The sequence below is a fragment of the Macrobrachium rosenbergii genome, chromosome 3 (assembly GCF_040412425.1).
Source record: "Macrobrachium rosenbergii isolate ZJJX-2024 chromosome 3, ASM4041242v1, whole genome shotgun sequence".
Taxonomy (NCBI): Eukaryota; Metazoa; Arthropoda; class Malacostraca; order Decapoda; family Palaemonidae; genus Macrobrachium; species Macrobrachium rosenbergii.
This window is the reverse complement of record NC_089743.1, coordinates 5,104,398-5,115,000: the sequence shown is the minus strand read 5'-3', so window position 1 is coordinate 5,115,000 and position 10,603 is coordinate 5,104,398. Positions and strand designations below refer to the sequence as shown.

Genomic DNA, 10,603 nt, shown 5'->3' with positions numbered 1-10,603 from the left:
AACCACAACGGGACCCTAATCAGGAGAGCCTAAGAAAAACATTGTCGAGATTCTCTATAAGAAATACCATCTTTGATTTCCCTGACAACCCGAGCTTTCCTACTGGGTTTCGTCCTTACCTCTATTTTTGTATCTGACGATTTCTTAATAAGTTAATCTTTGAGTGCAAGAGAAATGGTAGTTAGGATTGTTTGGCAATTTTGTAATAACTAAAATTTAGCTAATTGTGTCTAAACCCTCCAGAGAGAAGGAAAACAGATAGACCTCAGTCTTGATACTACTCTTACAGCCACACTGTGATTACAGCAATCAACATGTCACCACGAAAAACGATAAGATACTTTTAGTGGAGCATTTCAGTTTCAGCAGAATCTGTTCCACCTACGCCACTTTATACTCACGTTGCTAAATATTTCTATAATAATTGCCGTTGTATCTCTAAAAATTATCTCTTAACTTCTCTTAGTATTCCTTTAACCTATGACCTAAGAAATTGAATAAAAAATATTCAGCATTAAATGCATAAAGTGACACACTGTCATAGAAGGCCAACTTCTCTAATTATAATCATCTTCGTCAGTGGAAGGCCTCTTGGGAGGGCTTGGAGTCCTAATATGCGGGTGATGAAGCATCATATGACCATGTGGGTGCCCAAGGGTGGGACTGGGGATGTGGCTGTGGATGTGGGCCGAGGGGGGCCTTCGCGCCTGCCTCGGAGGAGGGCGGTGGTTGTGGGCGTCATCGGCCAAAGCCCTAAGTTCCTCAGACATATCCAGGTAGTTGTGTTCTGAGTTCATCCTGGAAATGAAATTGATGATAAGAAATTTCAGTTTTTGTTCTGCAAGTCTAAGCAAAACGAAGACGCTGGGGGCTGCTACTGAGGAAAACGGAGGAAGTATGTACCGCGTTTGATCAAAACGTAGACTTTTTTTTGTGGGAAACCAAAACATTACGAGATTTTGAGATTATAAGACATACGGAAAAAAGTATGGGCTGTTTTCGAGGGAAAAAATTGTTCAGGCTTCGCATTTGAGCATAGCCAAGAATCTATCGATTTTTTTTGATATTTCTGAAATTATAAACTATTTTTTATGTGAACGGAAGACTTATGAATTGAGTTTGGGAAAAGTGTAAAATTCTGGTCTGTGTTTGAAGAAACAAGAAGCTGGAAAAATTAATTATTTCTTATATCATTCTATGCAAAATAGTAAAATACAGAAACCGCTTTATTTTGGCAACTAGGGCCGAACGAAGAAATTATGAATGATTCTGTTCCAAAGGTATCGGGGCAATTTGCAGAGGTGACCAACTAGGACGAGAGAGATAAGCAATCCACATATAACAGACAAAAGTCTTTTCAGTAGTAATAACATCAAAATTATTGCATTAATATCCGTAATGACAGCAGGAATGATAGTGCTGCCCTCGATAATGATGATTACTAGGAAAAGACGAAAATAGTAGTAGCGAAATTTTAATTAGAATTCTAAAACTTGGCACCGACTTATAAATTTCAAATGGTAACAAATGAATAGTAATAGAATTTATGTATTCTCTGTACTTGGCATTATTAAGTGAACATTCCTCTATTCTGAGTAAATGAAAGCAATCTTAAAAACAAAGCAATTTAGAGCCTTTCAGAGAGATTTTGAATTTTTTTTTTTTTTTTGTAGAACACAAGGCAATTATTTTTGACTGACTGTTATTACAAGGCAATCGGGACGGCCAGCTGAAAGCCCTTTGGTGCCTAGGCCAAAAGGAGAAAAGTAGTAGCGCCTAACACCGACAGGAAAGATAGATTTGCCTCTTAAATACTGTAAGTTTACAGAAATCCAGGCGTCAAGTGAGGCATCATAAAGTGCATGAATTACTGGTCTTCAGACAAGGATCCTTGACTGACGAATTGCTATATGAGAATCCAATCTACCTTGGCGGCGAATCCAGCCTGAACGACGGAGGATGAGGAATCGCCGAAGACGGCCTGGAGGGGGACCTCAGAGGCGGTGATCGACTTGCCAGTGTTCTTGCGCTGTAGATAAGAATTCCAATAAAATAACACATTTTGTATTTTTCCTCAAATGGTGAAAATTGAAGTCATATTCATAAAGATTATTTGAGCTGAATTTTTTATGGTTACGTGCATACAAATGCTCTTTATGTACGTGAAGTTTCTGGTCTCCTTTTCAAATAATGAATATAGGCCTACCTCGTCTGCCAATTCCACTTAAAGTTGTGGCGCTTCTGTCGTTGTAAGCAACTGGAAACTTGAGATACAGTCGCTTTGTGATTAAAACTCCACAGCTTCAAAATGAATGTCTTGATTTTCTCTAAATACACTACTGCTTATGTCATTATTTATCTATGTGGTGGTCCATTTTAAAATCTTTTTCTCATGTTATGACTTCCTTTCTGCACTTGTCATATTTTGCTTACTTTCTGTTCTCTGGAAGCTATCTTGTTCTATAGGAGTGTTTGCACCTTCTCTGCATTAATAAATAGAAGCTTTGTATCCGTGCATCTTACCTATTTGGTCTGGAAGGAGCAGTGATTTCATCCATACGTCGGGAGAGATCCGTCAGTTCTCGATGAGTGTTAACTAGCCTCTCCAGACGACAGATGGCCTCATAGTCTCCCTCAGCGCCCGGCTCACCCTCAGCGCCCATTAGTTCGATCACCGTACGTCGGAATTCGATGAGCTGAAAGGAAAATAAATCCAGTGTATCCTAACTGAAAAGTATACTCTGGCCTATCATCCTCCACCGGAATAATCCCGATACTATTTTTTCCATCATTATTTTCATTTAATAATTTCCAGTTACTCTCTCATTCAAAAGTAATATATACACGAATAAGCAATTTACAATGAGACACATGTATACTATATATGTATATACATTATATACATATATATGTGTATATATATGTACACACACTTTATATATATATATATATATATATATATATATATATATATATATATATATATATATATATATATATATATATATATATATATATATATATATATCACACATACAGGTGAAAAATAGGAGACAGGGTGTACAGTAGGTCTGACCAGTTTCGACTTTATTTCCAAGCCAGTCCTTCGTCAATGGCTTGGAAATAAAGTCGAAACTGGTCAGACCTACACCCCTTCTCTTATTTTTCACCTGTAGTAATGTGTGATAAATGAATCACGTACAAAAGTGATTATAATCATCATATATATATATATATATATATATATATATATATATATATATATATATATATATATATATATATATATATATATATAGGGAGAGGAAAGGTCGAAAGGGTGAGAAATGTAAAGGAATGCCGACAAAAATTGGACACCGTCTTGGATTTAACGAGTCGAGGTTATTCTAGCCAGTGAATGCAACCAGTGTTGTGATGTGATATCCAGTTTGGATTGCTAGTACATGACTGGTCTTGCAGTTAGACAAGGGTTCTGGCATATTTTAAAGAAGATAAGTGGATAAAGATTTCAGTGCTGTTATCAGTTCATTAATGTTTGTTTGTATGTTTACCTTTTTATAAATATTCAGACTGAGAGTGACATTTGTTAATTTTGTAAGGTAGCATTGTTGTTTGCAACAGCATTTGCATCATTAATTGTCTGACTGCAGTGTCCATCTCTTTTTGCCCCAAGTGACCCATGGTAATTAAAATGCTACGACCAGAAAAAGAAAGAGAAGGACATCTAAAATGATCTGAAGAGGGAAAAGTGTTGGAATGTCAGAGCCTTAATATGAAAAAGATGTGAAACTGCATTGAAGATGGAGGGGAATTGCACTGGGTGTGTGTGTGTGTGTGTGTGTGTGTGTGTGTGTGTGTGTGAGGTATCAGTGATCCGCTGATATACCTTCTCTATAGCTATGCCAAGTTGATGCAGGAGTTTTCTGTCGAGTATGTATATCTTTGAACGGAAGGTGACAGTTGTGCTGTTATCCTCTTATGCCCTTTTCTGTTCACACACACACAAATACTATCTTCTTATCAAGACTTTGAATCAGTCTATACTTCTTTTTCTCTTCAGGCGAGCTTCTCAGGAAGAAGGAAAAAGTATTCGGTATTCTTTCCATTTACTTTTTCTAGTCGACCGACCATTTCCCCACCTCTCACCAGCATCTTCAAGATTGGATTACAAATTGACATACAGGGTTTTTATTACTGCATGCGGACGTTTGAATTTCAAACATAATGTCAATGGGGTGCCGAGTTTCTATTGGTCGGCGGGTATCATTCCCTTGTCAGTGGTCTGGGCGGCAGCATGTGCATTCCTTGTACTCTGTAGGACGCGTCCTATGCCGAGGCTTGCCGTAAATGGTGTGGGCAAGGGTTTGAATCCCGTGTGTAGCCAATAGTGTTGATTTGCTTCGTTTTCGGTATTCGTGATCTGTTGCTGGTGTCTCCTTCCGGATTCTCACGGATGTCCTGTGGTTCTGTTGAAGAAGGGAGGATGAAGTCTGCGTTTCTCTGTATATTAATGCAGGCTGTTGTTGATTTATACTCACAGTTTATGCTATTTACCGTCTGTAGAACCGGGCTTCTCTATGCACGATCTCTGTGCTTTCTATAATCTTCTAGTGTCGGTTTAAGGTTATGGTCGTCTACACAGTGTTGAAGTATTGCCCCTTGGTTGTGGTGAGCTTGCAATCACTTGGGCAGAGTGATAGTGGTATGACCTATGTGTTGAAGGCTTGACATATCCCTTCTGTACATTTAGATTTGTATACTGCATTGGTCGACTCCCACATCTCTCTATGGGGCTAGGGTTGCAACTCAAAAAAACAAGCTTGGTTTTTGGGAAAAACTTTTTTTTTTTGCAAAAAAAAGCCTGAAAAAAACAAGCCAAAATTTTGTTTTTTTCATTTTTAAGCAATTATTCACATTCTATTGCTCCCTAAACTACAAAAAATGGCTAACTATACTTATATTATGCTTAGAGCTTGGGTAACAAGGCAATTTAACACTGGAAAGAAAAATCTATTAGTGTGAAAAATAAAAACTAGGAAAGTAAGGAAAACTAATGGTATCTCAACCATCACCCAATTGAGATTATGAGTGTTTTGGGTACATAATTATATTTATATAATTAGAATTTCAATATTTCACATTTGAACATAAAAATTTTCAATTATCAAACACGTTTTACCGTTATTTTTCAATCATATCTTGAGACCAAGAGGTACTGGGGTCAATTATATAAATTTCAATGCATTTGAACAGGAAGAGAGCTATGAAAACTGTATGACTGGCAACAGTTCCTTAAAAGTATGCATGATACAAGACATATACGTGTTCAGTATCAAACATGTTCAACTGAAACTTGAATCATACATGTATCAGATTTAGAGGTATGAAAATTATATGATTGGCAACAGTTCCTTACAAGTATGTTTGGTACAACATGCGTTCAGTATCAAACATGTTCAACTGAAACTTATTCATACTCGTATCAATAAGCTCGTTCCAGAACCAAAGTAAATGTTCATAGCATGGTAGTGGGTAGTTGTTGTGCTTGGAGGGTGGGTGCTAAGTCACTGTGCTCATTATAAGAGGTGATATATGATAAAGTGAAATATATCACAGTCCTAGTGATATTCTGTGTATATTTACTAAAAATGTGGGCTTTACTCATTGTTTAAAAATATGGTTTTGATTTTGTGACAGATGAATATATAAGGCATGCTATATGTGAAAATGAAGACTACACATTAAAAAACGAAAAAAAATAGGAGTGATCAGTGTATACTCTCTTTTTATTTGTGTTGATTACTAACGTCGGTAAATATTATGATGAAAGTTTTTTCCCGGTAAGTGGACAAAAGAGCTAGCCTATATGTGCGTGGCTACTGCACGCAATATTTTTGATGGTGGTGCAAGGGTTTCCTTTGATGAAAACTAATAGATCATAGGCTACGGCCTATGGTAGGCTACCATAAGCTACGGTAGCCTAGCCAAATGTTTTTGCTCCGAGAATGACAATAAAAGAACGCAATAATTATTGTCCGTGTGATTTCTTGTTAGGGTTGGTTGCAGTTTAGCATAACTGCTCGGGCAATACTTAGCCAATCCCGCAAAAGAAAATTGTTCTACCTTCCATAAATATACAGCAATAAAAGAAGAGAAAAATCATATTAGAATAGATCGCAAAAAGATGTCCTTTTTCAATGATTCCTCTAATTCTTCTGATCTAGAAGGAAAGTGTGAGTTTTAAAATTAATAACATCCTAAGTCTATAATAACCATAACTAAGGTTTCAAAAAGGGAGAAATTGGATGCAAGGAAAAAACAGAAAAAATGAAAAAAAAATTTTTTTTCCTGGAAAAAAACTAAGTATACCTTAGTTTAACCAGACCACTGAGCTGATTAACAGCTCTCATAGGGCTGGCCCGAAGGATTAGACTTATTTCACGTGGCCAAGAACCAATTGGTTACATAGCAACGGGACCTACAGCTGATTGTGGAATCCGAACCACATTATAGCGAGAAATGAGTTTCTATCACCAGAAATAAATTGATCTAATTCTTCATTGGCCGGCCGGGGACTCGAACTCGGGCCTAGCAGAGTGCTAGAGAAACACGAAATAAAAAAAAACGGTTTTATTCCACAACCCAAATAGGGGCCATGCTATTTCACATTACATGGGTGCTGACGAGGTTCGGGTGGCAGTAGACACGTAAGGAAATACTCTCGTCGGGATTCATAGGTGTCATACCGATGTCAATTATACTTTTCATGGCTTGACCTCTTCCTTGAACTGGTTTTGATATGTGGCTTTACAGTATGATGTTTCTCAGTAAGGTAGGCGTCGTCACGGGTGTGGTGGCATACACATTCAAATGTTTTTGCGTGCAACCCTCTGTTAGATAGTTCCTCATTGGGAGGGTGGGTTCCGTTCTCAGCTAGCACTCCGCTGGGCCCGCGTTCGAATCTCTGGCCAGCCAATGAAGAATAAGAAGAATTTATTTTTGGTGACAGAAATTCATTCCTGGCTATAATGTGGTTCGAATTCCACAATAAGCTGTAGGTCCCGTTGCTAGGTAACCAATTGGTTCTTAGCCACGTAAAATAAATCTAATCCTTCAGGCCAGCCCTAGGAGAGCTGTTAATCAGCTCAGTGGTCTGGTTAAACTAAGGTATACTTAATTCTTCCTATTAGATAGCTGCTGTATCCGTTATTAGTTAGGAGCTGCATAACGTTCAAGCTCTGCGTGAGTGTGTAATTGCATGTCTCACATATCCAGCTACCACAGAGCGTTTGTAAGTGTCAGGGTACTCCCTATGGGAGTTAAGGCAGTGAACCACATTGGTTGCTAGTTGGTACACGGTATGTATTGTACCTGTCTCCTTTCTTCTCCACATTCAAACCCAAGAAGGTGACAAGACCACCGTCTGTGTAATCATGAAACGTGAAGAATATGACAATAAAATGGAAGGCATCCTGAGTGATCCTACAAAATTCCAGCCCATAATCAAGGACCCTACCAAAAGCCTGAAGAGAACCTGAATGCGATAATTAAGAAGAGAAATTCTGATAATAAAGCTATGAAACTGCCTACGATCATTGTTATGGCACCGTCAGGACCCATAAGTACGGCAACTTGTTGCGTCCTATAATTGCCTAAGTTAACTCTCCAACTTAAGAAATAGTCAAGACTGAATAGGATCATTACTCCCTTACATCTCTAAGGGGTACTTGGTGGTTTCCCTGGTATTGCTGGACATAGAACTTACCAATGGATGAAACCATCGATATTACTTTCAGGTGAGTCTGTCATTCGGGTGCCATGCCCTATGACTTACTAGAAGGTCCAGATCTGCACCAGGGAGCCCCCTTCTTCTCTAATAGGGGTGACCTATTTTGCTACATGGCAGATGTCGAGGAAAGAACCTTCAATTTCCATCTAAAACTGAAGATATATGCTGGATATACAGACAATATCTTCATTGCCATCGATACTGATGAAGAGGCCACCCACCTACAGTATACCTTGAAGAGGAACTCTAGCCTAAACTTCACAATTGAATATGGTGTTGAAGACCGACTCACCTTCTTGGAGGAAAATGTGGAGAAAATAGGAGACAGGTATGATACTACTGTGTACCAAAGGCAACTAATGTGTGTCAGTGCCTTAACACCCTTGGGGAGTGACCTGACACTTACAAACAGTGGTAGCTGCGTATGTAAGACATGTAATTACACACTTTCCTCATGGAAAGCTACTCGCCCAGAGCTCGAATGTGTCAGTCAGCTCCTGACTAATAACGGGTTCAACAGCAATCTAATAGAAGGTTGCATACGAAAACTGTTGGATGTGTATGCCATCACACCAGTGATGATGCCTACCTCACTGAGGAACATCATATTTGCATTACAAAGCCACATATCACAGCCAGTTCAAGGAAGAGGTCAAGGCCATCAAGAGGCTAATTGCCATCTGTACGACAACTGCAAATCCTGATGAGAGTATTTCCTTACGTGTCTACTGCTGCCCAGACCTCGTCAGCACCCCTGTAATGCGAAATAACATGGCCCTCATAGAGAAACATGGGATTCAACCAATGTAGTATACAAATTTAAATATACGGAAAGGATGTGTCAAGCCCTTGGCAATTACTATATAGGTCACACCACTACCACTCTATGCACATGATGGCAAGCTCACCACAGCCAAGGGGCAAAATTTCAATACTACATGGATGACCATGGCCTTAAACCAACACTAGAAGAAATATTAGAAAGCACAGAGATTGTGCTTAGAGAAGCCCGGTTCCAGAGATTGTAAACTGCAGAAGCTGTGAGTATAGATCAACAACAGCCTGCATTGAATATACATGTTCATCCAAAGGGAGACACGAGTGACAGAACACCCCTGGATACAACACTGGCAACTAAGCAAATCAAAACTATCGCCCAGAGACTGGAATTGCGCCATTGCCCATGCCCTTTGCTGCACGCTTTGGCATAGGACACATCCTACAGAGCACAAAGAATGCCCATGCTGATGCCCAGACCACCAACGAGAGAATGAGACTCGCCGACCAATAGAAACTCAGCACCCCAATGAAGTCATGTTTGAAATTCAAACGTCTGCATGCAGTAATAAAAACCCTGTACAATTTGTAATCCAGTCCTGAGGATGCCAGAGAGAGGTTGAGAAATGGTCCATCAACTAGAAAAAGTAAATGGAAAGATTATTGATTAATTTTTCCTTATTCCTGAGAAGCTTGCCTGAGGAGAAAAAGAAGTACAGACTGATTCAAAGTCTTGATATGAAGATATGTAAGTATATAAGTATATATATATATATATATATATATATAATATATATATAATTATATATATCTATATATATAAAAATAGACGTATGTATATGTCTGTATGGATGTATATGTATGTGTTCCAGCATAACTCTGAAACACATTGAGCAATTTCAAAAAACTTGGTATGCATATGACTTACTGTCTGGGGAAGAATACTGTGGGGGTAAGACATCACTAGCACCAAAGGGGTGGGGTCGGGGTGGGAAGGGCTTCCCTGAAACAGGGCTGTTTCTGCCGTTAGACTTAGTAACTAAATAAACTCTAAGAATTTATCTTATCTCATTTTGGTATACATATGACTTACTGTCTGGAAAAGAATACTGCAGGTGTAAGACATCATGGGCACCAAAGGGGGTTGGGGGGAAGGGGGTGACATGTAAAAATAACCGAAAACGACAGACATTAGTGTCTAATCCATAGTTTTTGAGGTCTCTGAGCTGAATGGTGACACTCCCGATGACCTTAAGTCTAAGTATAGTCCCAATAGGAGAGGGGGTGAGAAGGGGTGAAAAATGAAATGTCAAAAATGACAGATATTAGTGGCTAATCCATAGTTTTTAAGGTTGCTGAGATAAATAATAACACTCCTGATGCCCTTTAAGTCCAAGTTAAGCCCAGATAGGAACATTCACCAAGGTGATCTATATATATAAAATGGATGTATGTTTGTATGTGTGTATGTTCAGGGAAATAACTCTGAAATGCATTGGGCAATTTCAACCAAACTTGGTATACATATGACTTACTATCTGGAGAAGAATACTGTGGGGGTTAGACATTACGGGCACCAAAGGCTGGGTGTGAGAATGGGATGACGTAAAAATAATTGAAAATAACAGATATTAGTGTCTAATCCATAGTTTTCGAGATCACCGAGATGAATAGTGACACTCTCGATGCCCTTAAGTCCAAGTTCAGCCCTGATAGGAAGGGTGTGGGAACATGGTGACATAAAAATAACTGAAAACGACAGATAGTGTCCAATTCATAGTTTTCGAGGTCCCTGAGATGAAGAGTGACACTCACAAGTCCCTTTAAGTCCAAGTTCAGGCCTGGTAGAAAGGTGGTGACATGTAAAAATAACTGAAAATGAGAGATATTAATGTCTAATCAATAGTTTTTGAGGTCACTGAGATGAAAAGTGACACTTCCGATGCCCTTCAAGTCCAAGTTCAGCTCCGATAGGAAATTGGGGTAAGAAGGGGTGGGAATGGGGTGACGCAAAAATAACTGAAAATGACAGATATG

The 10,603-nt window shown here is 38.8% G+C and overlaps 1 protein-coding gene across 1 annotated transcript in view; it reads right to left on the bottom strand.

Annotated features, from left to right (window-relative positions):
• LOC136828835 (coiled-coil domain-containing protein 170) overlaps positions 1-10,603 on the bottom strand; it is a 108,591-nt gene that overhangs the window by 45,670 nt on the left and 52,318 nt on the right. Inside the window, exons 16-18 of the mRNA XM_067087103.1 lie at positions 2,524-2,696; positions 1,928-2,029; positions 1-798 (exon numbers count right to left, since the gene is read on the bottom strand). The exon at positions 1-798 is cut by the window's left edge and continues 687 nt beyond it. Of these exons, the coding sequence (XP_066943204.1) occupies positions 558-798; positions 1,928-2,029; positions 2,524-2,696 (516 nt within the window). The 3' untranslated portion in view covers positions 1-557. The remainder of the gene's footprint in view (positions 799-1,927; positions 2,030-2,523; positions 2,697-10,603) is intronic.